General features: G+C 42.7%; 1 protein-coding gene across 6 annotated transcripts in view; it reads right to left on the reverse strand.

Moving 5' to 3' along the window:
* Positions 1-14,969, reverse strand: part of LOC111872686 (glutamate receptor ionotropic, NMDA 2B) — a 309,458-nt gene that overhangs the window by 85,579 nt on the left and 208,910 nt on the right. For all 6 annotated transcript variants that reach the window (XM_023866807.2, XM_033754788.1, XM_033754785.1 and 3 more), the window contains exon 8: positions 5,429-5,573. In XM_023866807.2, coding sequence (XP_023722575.1) covers positions 5,429-5,573 — 145 coding nt within the window. The remainder of the gene's footprint in view (positions 1-5,428; positions 5,574-14,969) is intronic.

Genomic DNA, 14,969 nt, shown 5'->3' on the forward strand with positions numbered 1-14,969 from the left:
TATTAGTGAAAGCTGCGTTAAAGAATAGGGTAAAGAAATCTTTTGTAAATTCAATACTTGGCAGTTTGTACATGCCATAACTTAAAAAAGAGTGAAGTTTTTAGGGCCCAAGCGACGCGTAAGCATTTGTCACTTTCTGACAAAAATACGTTGGAGTCAAAAATCCTTAAACGCTTGTAAGCTTTAAGCGGAGTGGAGGAATATCTAATTAAGATACTCCTATTTTTCAAAATTAGCCAATCACTAAAATTTAAGGGTGTGACAGAGCAGGGACGCTGGTGAAAGCTGGAATTGAAGGTTTGAGGAAGCGTCATGTTTTAGCATCATTCTGCAAACGGGAGTAGAAGGAATCAGACGTAAAGTCTGCAAACGGGAGTAGAAGGAATCAGACGTAAAGTCTGCAAACGGGAAGTGAAGGAAACAGACGTACATTCTGAAACCAAGGGTCGTGAGAAATAGACGTAAAGTCTGCAAACGGGAGTAGAAGGAATCAGACGTAAATTCGGAAACCGGGAAGTGATAGAAACAGATGTAAGCTCAGAAACAGTTAAACATAAAGGTTACTGACATTGAAACTGTATTAAAAGTGATTAACAAGTGTTCAATATAATTCGTCCAAAACTTGAGATGTGCTTGTGATTTGTGGTGTTAATTTATTCCTTTCGGAGTTGTGGCCCGTTCAAGGCTCTGAGATAAGAGGTACTCAGCTCTACCAGAACAACAAAACCCCCTCCTTTTAAATTAACCCTGCGATATTTAGCAACAAGAAAGAAGAACCTACTAGAAGTGGCGACCCAGCGTGTGAGAAAGAAGAAGGAAAAGGTAGGAGGTGGAGAAAAGGGCGGTAAGGGAGAGGTGGCGCCCAAAGTGTGAGCACCAAGCAAGGAGGAGAGAAGGGCGGTAAGATTAGTGCCAACTTTTGCGGATAGAGTGTGTCACGTGGTCAGCGCAAAGAATCCCCACAGCCATTAATCTAGATTTTCTAGACCGGAGCCGCTATTTCCTTGCAATAGCTCCTCAGTTATCCTCACGAGGCTGAGTGAACCCCGTTCCAGAACCACTACTTCTCAGAAAATCTGGTAGAACTACATATTTTGTATCTTCGGGGAAATAACGGTGCACCCTCTCTATTAGAAAGCATGTGTACCTACATTTTATCTTTGTTTAAAATGCTATTTTGATATATCAACTCTTATTTGCATTAAAAGTGTGTTTTTCAATTGTACTTTAATCACCTGTACTTCGAAATTTATATATAAGAGCATGTTTTCCTGTCATTGGGACATCGATACAATCAAGGCTACACAAATGATTGTTGTCAAGCCCACTTCAGTGCTTACGCCCTGCAGCACTTTCCCCCAGGACTTGAACAAAACAAAGCGCCACGAATGAAAACACCACCAACATGTAGTTCCCACTTTTGCCGCTACGACAGCCAGAGCGTTCTAGTGTTGACAGTCAGCCCGCGGCTGTAAACTTTACATACAGGGACACACAACCAATAAACGAATTGCACTGACAGCGTTTTCAATTTATCATCTGTAAACTGGATTCGATTTCAGTTCCTTGCGGGGATAATATTCGGCTCAATTACTGAAACATAAGTAGGAGGTTAAATGAGAAATTAAGTTCTCTTTCTAATGGGAAGCCTACAACTGTTGAAAAGATTCTAATACACTCTGTCTAAAACATCTTTTAGGGCGCGTCATAATCGGATAGTGACACAAATTTTTACGTCAGCCTTTGAAAATTAATTTTGTGACATGTGGGCCATTGATAGGAAACAAATGGACGAACACGTCACGGGGAGACTGATTTCTGGAAACCAATTAGTTACGGAAAACGGTTTCCTTGGATACGAAAACTGAAAGTTGTGAAAATTTACAAAACTAAACGGTTGCTTGGGAACTAACACATTATTTCTGAGGCAAAAATTGAAGCCTTGGAGGACGTGATCTCTATTAGGTTTTCTGGCAGTTATAAAAAGGACTTGATTTGTGAATTCAATTCAATCAGAGATTCATTCGTTCAAGAGAATTCAGAAGACAGTTCAATAGTTAAAGTATTATGATTTATTCTGACCTTCCTACAGTGCATACATTTATTCACCTTACTCTTCTCTCTTGCACTACATGTTTCAGCACAAAAGTGCCATCTTCAGGTGCTTTTCGATGTACGTCGAACTACTTCATTGCATGCCCTGTTGTCTTTATACTAAAATATATATTCGTCATATATATTGATAAATTTTAAATATTAAAAATATTAAAACTGTTCAGGATTTGTCACCCTTATGTCGTATCTCAATACGAAGACAGCGCGCGCGCACACACACACACACACACACACACACACATACCCAGCAGGCCCAGCAGTATAACACACNGCCGAAACATGTAGTGCAAGTGAGAAGAGTAGGTGAATAAATGTATGCACTGTAAGACGGTCAGAATAAATCATGGACATAAATCAGTGCAACAGGACGCTAAAATATAACATAGTTAAAGTATTAACCAAATAAGATTCGTTACCAAGCAACGGCTAGCAAGGAGATGTTGAAGATTTTATTTTGTGTGTGATAGTTACAGCATTTTTTAGATTGTTATAATCATTTATAGTTACAACTTGCGAGTGTCCAATAAATCTATTCATCTAATACAGAACCCATTATTATTAGTCACGCTAATTATAATGGCTTTCGGTAGAACTGGTAGCTGATGCGTGCAACAGTCACATGAACTGTGACTATGAATGACGTCATGAAGGCAGAAAGAAGAAAGAAAACAGAACATACAATGGTGCCAATGTAGCATTGAGCAACGTTGGCATTCGATTAACTGGAATTGCTTTGATAAATGTATTTGCACAAAGAATCAATTATGTTTCAACAAAAGCTGTACTGCATGCGATAATTAGATGTATATCGTAGTGTGGTCACGGTTGCATTTCACTGTCAGTGTAAGAGGGAATCAAGTTCGCTATGTCGCGGATAACGTTAAATACACAGGACTTTTAATGAATAAGCTGTGGTTTAGTGGTCAGCGTTCTTGGTTACAGATCCAGAGGTCTGGGTTCGATTCTCAGCGCTACCATATTCTTTTCTGAAAAGTAGTGGGTCTGGAACGGGGTCCACTCTTCCTCGTGATGATAACTGAGGAGCTATTTCAAGAAAATAGAGGCTCAGGTCTAGAAAGCTGAAATTAACGGTCGTGGGGATTCGTTGCGCTGACCACGCGGTACCCTCTATCCATAAAAATTGGTACTAAACTTCGTCGACAAGCGGCGGTCGCTCGGTCGGTATAGTTCGCTTGAGGACTAAAATCACGGAGTTTTTTTTTTTTAAAGATTGCTTGCTCAATGCATGAGCTACTCTCAAAGCTATATTAGAGAGGCGTAGGCCCCTTTGAACAACAAAATCAATTAGACCAAAGCAGTCACCATTCATTGTTACAACTTCATGACGTAACAGCATGATGAGGACATAACTGATCATCAGTACAACAGAATAGATGTTTCTTCTTAGGAGATTTGTAATGTGGTCCTACAAGTATTAATGGTTACATGTAATGTAAAACATTTCCCTTTGTTTAATTAAGAATCAAGATACGGTTACGTGTTTATGGCTGCGTGACTAATAATAACGGGTTTTCGATTGGACGATTCGATTTATTGAGTTTCTTTTACAATCACTTGTAATCACAGTCAATTACAATAACTCACAATAAATGCCTGGCTAAGACTGGGTTACGGCTGTTTCCTCATCTAGCTTTCTCTTCAACCGACAGTGATTCGCAGTGACTGATTTGCGAATCAAGCCGTTCAAAGTCTTTACTTTACGACTGGCGGTTTATCGCCAATCAGTTCGTCTTGGTGTCAGGACCCTTGAGGAGCACGACCAGAATTTTTTTTTTCCCCCAACTGAACCCTTGCGGTAATAGTCCTTATGTAACATCCGCTCTGTCGAGAAGATGGGTCTGTCTCTTATGAATACGCTTGGCATTTCGTCAAGTGTATATTTCTCACATATAACAAGTTATCGAAAATTCTTCCTTTTGCAGTATACACAAGTCCTGTGTCAGCACGGGCTTTACAGGGCAGATCATGCCCAACTTACATATCTTAAACTAAAACGGCAGCTAATTCGTTTCCTAGAAACGGGCCTAAATGTTACAATATAAAGACGTACGAGGGAGTGGAGGTGTCGCTTCACTCAATCTTAACCTCAGCACTAGATGGAGGTATGTATGTGTGTAAGGGATGAGCCATAAAAACCGGCCCCCGCACTGCGACCTTCAGTGATCTATTGTGCTTTAGATGGAAGTAAGTGGACAGCTTAATGTCTCGGCCGCTTTATCCACCGGGGAAAGCCCACGGTACCCTTTTGATAGGAGACTTGATGGGTTTCAGATCCGATATAGACGTTGTGTGGAGAAGATGAATGTGTTACCTCTGACGGGAATCGAACTCCTATACCTCAGTCAGTCACCCAGAGATTAGTCTAGTCGCTATATTGTCTGAGGCATCCCTGCTTCAGGAGATGCAGTTTCGAATGTTAATTAGCCTTGCTGACCGCCTCTGTGGTCTAGTGGTCAGAGTTCCTGGCTACAGATCCGGAGGTTCGGGTTCGATTCCCGGCACTACCAGATTCTTTTCTGAGAAGCAGTGGGTCTGGAACGGGGTCCACTCAGCCTCGTGATGATAATTGAGGAGCTATTTCAAGAAAAAAAAAACCTTGCTGTGGTTCTGTATGGGTGTGAAGCTTGGTCTCTGATATTACGGGAGGAACATAGACTGAGGGTGTTTGAGAACAGGGTGCTGAGGAGAATATTTAGACAGAAGGGGGGGGGTGAAGTGACAGCAGGTTGGAGAAAACTTCATAATGAGGAGCTTCATAACTTGTACCCTTCGCCAAGTATAATTAGAATGATCAAGTCAATGAGGATGAGATGGGTAGGGAATGTAGCACGAATGGGGGGAAACTCCAATAGGAAAGAACCGCTAGGAAGAACTGGACGTTGGTGGGAGGAAAGAAGTTCAAAGAAAAACTAATCGCTTACTTCTCTTTGACAAGACAAGGACCACATAGAAAACAACGCGTCCAGCAGTTCTTCTATTACTGCCATTGCATTCGTTACAGCGGAAGTATGTGTACCGAGTCGTTGCCTAGCAACGACTGCGGGGATACACATGTAGACACAGACACCAAGATGGTCTCACAAGTCTACTGTATTTTTTTAAATGAGGAAAGTAGACTAAAAATGAATCTTGGAGAAACAGGTTGGGTTTATACGGACTGGATTTATGTGGATCAGGATAGGGACCATTGGGGGGTGGGGGCTGAGCGACTGGCGGCTTCTCAAGGACTAGCTCCATGGAGTTAGTTACTTAATTATATCATGCAGTGTATAAGGTTGCTCCCGAGACTGACCTGTTCCCACACAGGGCTATTAGCTGCTGTCCCGTGACCGGGTCTGAGGTTTACGATTGTCAGTTCTGTGGCTTTCAAGCGTCCATCTTGATTGAACTCAATGGTCGGCTGGTGGTCGCCAGCCACTGATATATTCCTCAAGTACCTGCGAATTCAAGCAAATACAAGACACATGGAATACATGCAGTTATTGTTTGCAAAGTAAAATTATCCCTGTAATCAATTACAAAAATTAAGAACCAAGCCATTAAATTATTAGGGGGTGGAGGTATAGCTCCAACATTATTAGTGGTTACTTCACGCCCCTGCCGCATTACCCCCGGAAATACAGCCCTCCGATACCCACTGGATGGGAGACCTTGTGGCCCCCAGAGCCCATCTGGACGCTGTGGAGAATTTTCCTTTCTTCTAGTTTAATTAATGACGCTGTCAGTATTTCTAAATTACATTTCAACACGAACGGAAATCAGTCTTATCTTAGGGACGGAAAGCATGTTTATGGTGATTCTTGTACGGAAAATTTGACAAAGACATCAAGTATATTATAATCAGAGAATGCAGGAACACGTGTCGCCTTCAGAAAACAAATATACAGGATGTCCCAGGAGGAAAGGTCAATATTCTTGGAGGTAATTTTTTTATTGCTAGTGGGGTGGGACTAAGTCCCTTGTACTGCGGCCACTTCTGGCCTATTGTACTAGCCCCAGATGATAGGTGAGGGTGATTGTGGAGCAATTGGTGGGATGTAGATTGGCAGGGGAAACCGAAGTACTCGGAGAAAATCTGTCCCAGCGCCACTTTATCCACCACAAATCCCACTTGACCAGACCCGGGATCGAAGCCGGGCCGCCGCGGTGGAAAACCAGCTACTAACCGCTTGAGCTATGGCGCGATACTTTCTCGGAGGTCATAGTATCGGTCATTCTAAGCAAAAAGGTGTATATGTACACATGTCTTATTCCGAACGGTTTCCGGGTCAGAGCTAAGGATGTTATCGCCCGCATAAAGGAACGTCAAGGTGCACTCAGACGAGAAAACACGCCGTGTCCTCACACGAGTTGCAAAGTGCATTGATGTTGTCGGTGGAATTTTCGAAAATGTATTAAACTAGGTAAACTGTACCAACTTTGTCACTTGAACAATAAATACCGGTATTAGAAACAGTAAGTAATATACCTTTCTTATCAACAATTTTGAAGCTGTACAGTGAAATAGCCACGCAGTCCGTACCGTTAGAGGCAGGACAAGTCTAGAGTAGTTGAGTTGGAGCCAGTCAGAAGGGTAGGAGGATGGTATAAGATGGCAGCCAGCCTGGGAGTTAGTATAATGCAGTGCAGTGCAGAGAAATGAAGAATAGTTGGTTAGTGAGTGAATAAGTTAGCTAGAGGACTGCTGCGGTTAACCTTAGGAGCTGTTGCTGTCAGAAGCTTTTTAGCTGAGGCACGGGAATAGTTCGGGAACCCAGAGTAGGGGGAACGTCCGCCGTTAGAAGCCGTTACCAGACAACGATTTGTGAAGACACAGCAGACTGAGAAGAAGACGTGTTTTAGGGAACTGCTGAGTGTGTGAATAAGCGATAGCGTTGTAGTTACTTGTAGTTACCATCTGTAAGTGTTCAATAAATCCAATCACCAATCCAGACACCGTCTGTAGTCGCTCATACACGTGACAATACCTAACCGGCAACACAAAATATACCTACAGTTAAGTATTGGACAACGTAAGGGGTGAGCAGTGCTGCCAACATTGAACGTACACATGTGATGTCGTAGATAATCAACATACCCTACAATATTTGTAACAAGACACGTTTGTAATTCACACTCATTTTTAAACAAATAAAAAATAATAAATGAGGCTGATAAAAATTTATAGATTACATTCTGTTGTGTGTATAATATCTTATAATTTATAATTATCGACACAACAATAAAGCAGGATATCTTCGGGTGAAGATAAAAGCATGTTGATGTGTCTTACTTATTTAATATAAGCATGGATTTCTTGCTATATGTTTCAAGCTATGATTTAGGTCATCATCAGGCATCTTCTGTGTTCTATAACCAAGTTATTATTGTTAGTTGTCCCAATACCCCAAAGATAGAGTATTTACTCTCTTCTCAAGTGCCCCAAAACCCAACAAAAATCCTCTTATCGACAACATTGATCGGGGGTATTTTAAATTCTGTTTCATCTAATTCATTGCTTGGTGCTTGGATGGGATTGGAAATTAATCATATATCATTTATTACGCTTATGTCCTCACAAGAAAATATTTTTACTGCTGAAGCTTCACTGAAATATTTTATCATCCAGGCACTAGCCTCATCGACCTTACTATTGCTGGTAATATTAGAAACCCTAGTTAATCCCTAGGTAGAGGCCTTGTGACGAGCTGATCACTCGCCCAAGGAGTCCTACCGTATGTCTAAGATGTAGTAAACCGAAGTGAAACGGAGAGTTTCATGGAGGTAGGCCTAGGTCCAAATTGGGGCTGTAGCGCCACAGGAAAAAAATACACAGTCGATAGGATTCCTTGGACGGGGGATTTGCCCGTCGCAAGGCCACTACGTAGCCATAGAACAACACAGACACAATAAACGCACAGACATGCATGCCTCGAGTGGGATTCGAAACCACGACCCCAGTGTTCGAGCCGGTGAAGACGGTTCATGCCTTAGACCGCACAGCCATTGTGATCGGCTCTGGTCTTCTTCTGCTAGCTCAGAGCGCTTGTCGTTAATAAGGCTGTCGCTAGCAAATCTCTGAACACACAGGTCAGACGATTGGGGTGAGGGGGTTAGCGGAAGTGCGCTGTAGGGGAGGGCGTAAACAACTGGAGGGAGATGTGTATGTATAATGGATCTATGGGGCTTATTTGCATGGCCTGAGTATAAAATATAGGGAAATATTTTACAGTCGTAGTGTTAAAACAGCCACTTTTGGTCTCCTTTTTGCGAATGTAATGAACACATGCTGGGCAAGTCATCTCTCTTTCTGTCCGCATGCTTCATCTCGGAAACTGACCGCCTGCAATGGAAATTAATATTGGGTGGAGTATTTTAAATTAAAAGATAAGTGAGGAATTTAATTTCCATTATTATTAATCAGATGCAACCCGAGAGTTTTATGAAGCTCGAATTGTACTTTATGGACTTTGCCACAAACGTCTCACCTCATAGAGATCTTCAGTGTTTTTCGGAGGTTTCCATGTACTGAATATTAAAAAAAATGCAAATTAATTTCGTTTGTGAGTACGGAACCTGATATCCATAATGTGAATACATGCGTAATAGCGGCTTGTGTCCGCCCCATGCGCAAATAAAGGCCAGTGAAGCACGTAAAATCGAAAACAAAGAAGACACTACGAAATATCATTTCTGCTTCTTTCAGTTAAGGTTCGGCCACACAGAGCACTACGTACGCTATGTTCGCTATACGAACAGGGAAATATCTCCCTTTATTGCCAATGTGACTGGCCACACAGACTTCCGTACGCTACGTACGCTATGTTCCTTATGTTAGCTGCGTCGCAGAGTGTACACAGCGTACGTACCGTACGTAGCGAACATAGCGTAGCGCTGTGTGGCCGAAACTTTACAGATGCTTTGCGATTCATTTATGTAATTCACAGTACGTAAACAAGTAAAATTTTCCCTCTGCTTAATTAATTAAACACCACGCAATAAAGATTTATGGGGAGTGTAGGCACATATCTTCACGACCTCGGTACTAGATGGAGGTAAATGATGAGTTTCACGCCCCGGCCGCTTTATCTCCGGGAAAATAGCGTGCAGCACCCAGTGAAAATGAGGCTGGGTGGATCCCAGAACCGGTCTGGACCCTGTAGAGTATAACATAATATTCTGCATAATTAATAATGTAACATTAATTACGTTTTAAAACCATAGACTGGAAGATAATATTTATTGAGAGAAAAACGCTCTACGTGTTGGAAACAAACGCCGCTCTTCATACAGGCATACGTTTCTCTAACGGAAGACTGCAGCTTCAAAACTCAATACGGAATGTTTTATGTATTGTGTTTTCCGCGTCTCTGTTGCATTCAGACGCTGAGTGTGTTCATTTCCTTGAGATACCAGACGCTTAGATGGGCCACGATTGATGTAGTCACATCTGCTCTCCTCTCCTTGTTAGCGCCGTCACTGCTCTCAATTTTTCTTTTCCATTAACTCCCATCTCTTCTCCTAGATCATCGTACATCATCCGTAACGCAGAGCATTACCAGGCATACCAACTGTACTGAAGCAGGTTATCCTCGTGAGCGAAGATGAAACAATTTTCCTACATGGCGACTACTGAAACTCATCATTCATGTCACGTAATCCTATGCAACGTTTTGCGTATTATCCGATTCAGAGAAAATGTGGTTTCAAATAATTTTTAAGTTTTATTTTACAAAATAAAACAAGACGTTCTGGGAAGAACTAATTGCCTTCTTTCCTGTGACTACAAATTGGTTATAGTGGTACGAAAAGTGGAACAAAACTTTATTGTTGTAGCGTAGTTGGTTGAGGCACTATGCTACAAGCCGGAAGGTCACGGCTTTGAGTCCCGATGAGGTGGATTTTTTTAATTTACCTAATCCTTCTAGCCGCATTATGGCCATGGGTTCGGAAACGAGTACCAGGAATCTTCCTGGGGGGGGGGGTAAAGGGCGGCCGGTGCTTAAGGCTGACAACCTTATCGCCATCTGTGAGCCGATTATCTAGATAATGTGGAACCCTCAACGTCTCACAACCCTATGGACCTCCATGGCCTGTAACAGGGATATCTTTACTTGTACACCTGTAGATGGGTCTGCCAATCAGTGGCCTGAGTGTCATCAGCTTTTAAATGTTCATTAAAATGCTTATTTAGGTCAGTTTCTTGAAAATCTGTCTTTTTCCTTCAGTGGACTCAATGTTTGTGAGTATTCATAGCTGAGATCCTAGCCCTCACATAAATAACAGGAAAATATCCTTCCACAACATGTTTAGTATCTGATGCATGTAGTAAAGAACTTATCATGAAATAAAAAATCAAACAGTACAGTTTGGGACGCTGATGGGACGGATTTATGATGTATGTCGCTGAGATGGCTTAATGTGTCATGGTTTATATACCAAGTTTCGGGGCGATCGGTTCAGGCATTCAGGCAATATTAAGGTTGTTATCTCAACAATTTCAGAGGCTTCAATATTGGTATTACTGATGGGAATGATTTAGAAATTACGCCGTAGAAATGGCCTCAGGTGGCATGATACACACACTCTGCTTTATGACAATTGATTGAAGCATTCTAGCACCTAAATAATTTGAGAGTGTGCGGTGTTTGTATTACTGATGGGAGGCATTTATGAAGTAGCCGCTGGGATGGTTTCAGGTGGCATGATGCACATAACAATTTTCGGGAGGATGAGTTCAGGTGTTCAAAAGTTGTTGAAGGGATACACAGAAACACGTAAAGGTGATTTTATAAATTTACTTTTTTTTCCCAAAATGAGGAAAGTTGGCGGAAATATATACAATATACTTCCTATTTAGTACGCATAATATTGTGACATAACGCCTGAAAGCCGGAATAGTCCATTGTTAAACAAAGGTTCGCTAAAATGCGTATCCACGGCAACGGCTACGTTTGTAGAAATCAAAGCGTTCCTACGAGATTGAAATACGTTTCTTAGCAACGGATAGACACTGAATAATAGACGAACTGTTCGAGGTGGTCATCTCTATTCGGGTCGGCCCGAGTTATAAAGGGCCGACACGTAATTGATTCGAGAGTAATCTCTCGGGGGGGCCTGTAACCCCTAGAGAGGGCGGCCCTCCGGTAGCGCAGGAGGGAGCCCATCTGGCTAGGTGGGCCGGTCTGAATATACTGAATAAAGACCCGCGGACCAACAGGGGGCCTAGTTCCACTTGATTCGAGAGTGGAAACCCCCGTGTGGAGGTGGGGTCGAATACCTCCACAGTGACCCTGTGAGTCATAGGAGCCGACGAAAAGGGAAGTCTCAAATCTGAGGCAGTAAAACATGGTCGCGAGTCCCGAGGGACTGGGACCCAAAAATGACTGAGCTGGAGAGGCTCAGCAGCAGCTGTAAACGACAGACCTGTCCTCTCGTCAGAGAACGCCCCACAGCAACAAACCTGCAACTGGCTAGTAATAAAAATCTGGTTGTAAGCCCCAGATGGGTGCTTTATTCCAAGACAGACTGGCCGACTGACCGTCGGTTGTAATCTAAGACTCAGACTGAGATTCAAGAGTGTTCTGTCATGGATCCGGGGACTATCCCCAGGGCTAGTAAGTTACTAGGAACTCTATTAGTGGCCCCGAAGCGAGACCAGTGTGGAGGTGGGGTCGAATACACCCACCGTGACCCTGCGAGTCGTAGGAGGCGACGAAAAGGGAAGTCTCAAATCTGAGACAGTAAAATATGGTCACGAGTCCCAGGACTCGGACCTGAGAAAGACTGCGCTGGCAAGAGCCTGCAACGTATACAAAGGCAGACCCGTCCTCTCGTCAGAGAGGGCGCCCCACAACAACAAGACCGTAAATGTCAAAGAGTAATAAATATCTGGTCATGATTCCCCAGATGGGGCTCGACACCAAGACTTACTGCGACGTATTTAGACTGAGATCGGTCGCGCCACAGTTCAAGCGGTTAGTCGCTGGCTCCCCACCGCGGCGGTCCGGGTTCGATCCCGGGTCTGGTCAAGTGGGATTTGTGGTGAACAAAGTGGCGCTGGGGCAGGTTTTCTCCGAGTACTTCGGTTTCCCTTGCCAATCTTCATTCCACCAATTGCTCCACAATCACTCTCACCTATCATCTGGGGCTGGTACAATAGGCCAGAAGTGGCCGCAGTACAAGGGACTTCGTCCCACCCCACTAACAATAAAAAAATAATAGACTCAGATCAATACGTTACTTTACAACAATATCAATTTATTCATTTTCATTCACTGACTACGCATTTAAGCAACCAGTCGAAGCGGTGCTAAATAACTGTTTCGCTTTATACAGTGCCTTATTGAATAACTTACAAAGCTACATCTGCTCTTTAAACAATCACTATTGTATCCAACAACAAAACTTTTAAGTGCTGAAAGCAGCTTGGTGTTTGTGTATTTTGTGAGCCTTGCCTTGTAACACGTGTCACAAACACAGTTTCGTCTTTATTTACGGCGCGAATGGAATCCACAATCACAAATAGTCAAGTAAGTTCCAACTACATTCACCAATAACAACATGGCTGACGCACAAACCTGTGAGTGAGGACGACACTAGCGCCACTTCATGACAATAGCTGTCGGAAAAATATGGAACATGTCTTACAGTAGTTTTCGTTTCGTAGATACTAAAATGACGTGTCGATACTGCGAATATTTTCAGAGCGATAAATAATGAGGGTGTAGATATGACCAATAAATGTAACTATTATGTATGAAATGTTGTTTGTAAGCAAATAATTACGAACAAGGTCATGGTCGAAACTTTGAGGTTATATCCGACATATTTAAAGCAAACGTATACGTAATATGTAATTAAGGAATGGGTTTTTTACAACAATAACAGCATTTGAATTATTTGTTTTTATATGCCGAGTCAACAACTACTACGAAGAAAACTACAGAGACAGCACAGTGGAGATATTACTAATTACATTTTAGACAAACAAAAGCATAAAGAAAAGAGCCAAAAAGAGCCGCAGCGCAGTAGGAAAACTATAATTTCTACCTTACACAACAACAAAAAGTGTAAGAAGAAAAAAAAAGAACTGAAGAATACCGTCTTCTGGGATGTGGTGTCGCGTAGATCTTGTGTGAACCAACGTTTCGGAGGAACGTATCGCCACCATCTTCAGGAAAGAAAAATCCGCGAGCGAGGAACCAGCGTGAGCAGATGTTTTCAGTGTGAGGTGCATGCTCAAGTAGTTTCGATGAAACAGTTGAGAGTTTACATTTACTAACAGCGCCATGTCTGTATTCATTCCTGAGTTGCAGGTCTTTGAATCACTGCCATTCATTCTGGAAGCCCTGTATTTACGTATGATCAGAAATATGTGGTAAATACGGTAATTGGTGCTCAGCTTGTGGGATCACTGTAACTGTTTACGATTTAACCATGGAAGGATTAACTTAATTGATTGCTTATATATTTAACACTCATTTGCTTAATTTGAGAACCAACAAAACTGAACAGAACTCGCATTAATTAGTGGTGAATAATTTTCATTTTGTGTAACAACTTTGGTTTCGAATTTAGTTAAGTCCATACATACGTCGGGGCACGCGATAACGTAGTTGGTTGAGGCACTATGTTACAAGCTGGAAGGTCGCGGGTTCGATTCCCGGTTAGGTGTTTTTTTTTCCAATCTACGTAATCCTCCCAGCCGAGTCCTGAGTCGACTCAGCCTCTAACAGAAATGAGTACGAGGAATCTTCTTAACTAACTAACTAACTAAACTAACTAACTAAAGTGGTTGCCCCACTTCTGTCCTTCTTAACTCCTCGGCTTGGATCGCGTAGACAACACCCCGTTTCCCCCGCTGCATGCGTATCTGTTGCCGCGGGAACGTGATTACCGAGCCGTTGCCCAGAAACTGTCCTGATATAACCGCCTATCACACTATCATTGCAGAGCAACAGTTATACACGATCCAGTATCTTTTTATAATGTATTGAGAGATATATATTAGTGAAGAAGTCTGCATTACAACTGTGAATCCACATGCAGCGGATCAGTTCACTGGCGTAAGAGACAGCAGCTCAAGTGGCAACGCTTCTGACTTTTATTCTGGAGGTGTCGGGTTGGAATCTCGTACGGAGTAATGAATACATTTTTCTGATTTTTCTGTGCTGAACCTAAGCCCAATATGGATCCATTCTGTGACGTATTGGCTCTACGCAGGAACTGTTGAGCCACACGAGCCTCAGGGCACGCGAGCAACGCGAGAGTTGCGGACTGTATCGGCGCGTTGCCAGGCGACAACTCTGTGAACGCTTGGATGGCGCAACAGGAAGTGCGAGTGACGTCACATACCCCAACTCATCCCGTTGCTGCGCGACGCTCGGTAAACACGCCTGGCAACAATACCTGATATCTGTTGCCGGACAGCAGTGTGTTGTCTATGGAGTCCGTTGCTAGGCAGTACACTGATTTCTGTGTGGCCAGTGCGGAAGCTACATAACTAGAGTATTCGCCAGTGTTGAGCCAGTATTGAGTATGACTTACGAGTTGCAGCGAGTGAATGGAACCAAGACAGTTGAAGCCTGGAAGTGACTGCAGCAGGAGAAGTAATTGGGGCAACGACATTATGAATTGTGTAAGTGTGGAGAAAAGTGTGCAATAAATTCGCTAGATCCAAGACGGGTGTGAAGTTATTTGTCGCGTCACACACACGGAACACGCGACAGTACTGTAGGGGTGTTCTTTCTTTTGATATTGAACTTGTTACAAGATCATCCAAGTTAAAATTAAAATTAATTGATTAAAACTGTTAAACTATTAAAACATTCCCCGAGAAGAACTAGAATAGA

This window comes from Cryptotermes secundus, unplaced genomic scaffold, assembly GCF_002891405.2.
Source record: "Cryptotermes secundus unplaced genomic scaffold, Csec_1.0 scaffold143, whole genome shotgun sequence".
Classification (NCBI taxonomy): Eukaryota; Metazoa; Arthropoda; class Insecta; order Blattodea; family Kalotermitidae; genus Cryptotermes; species Cryptotermes secundus.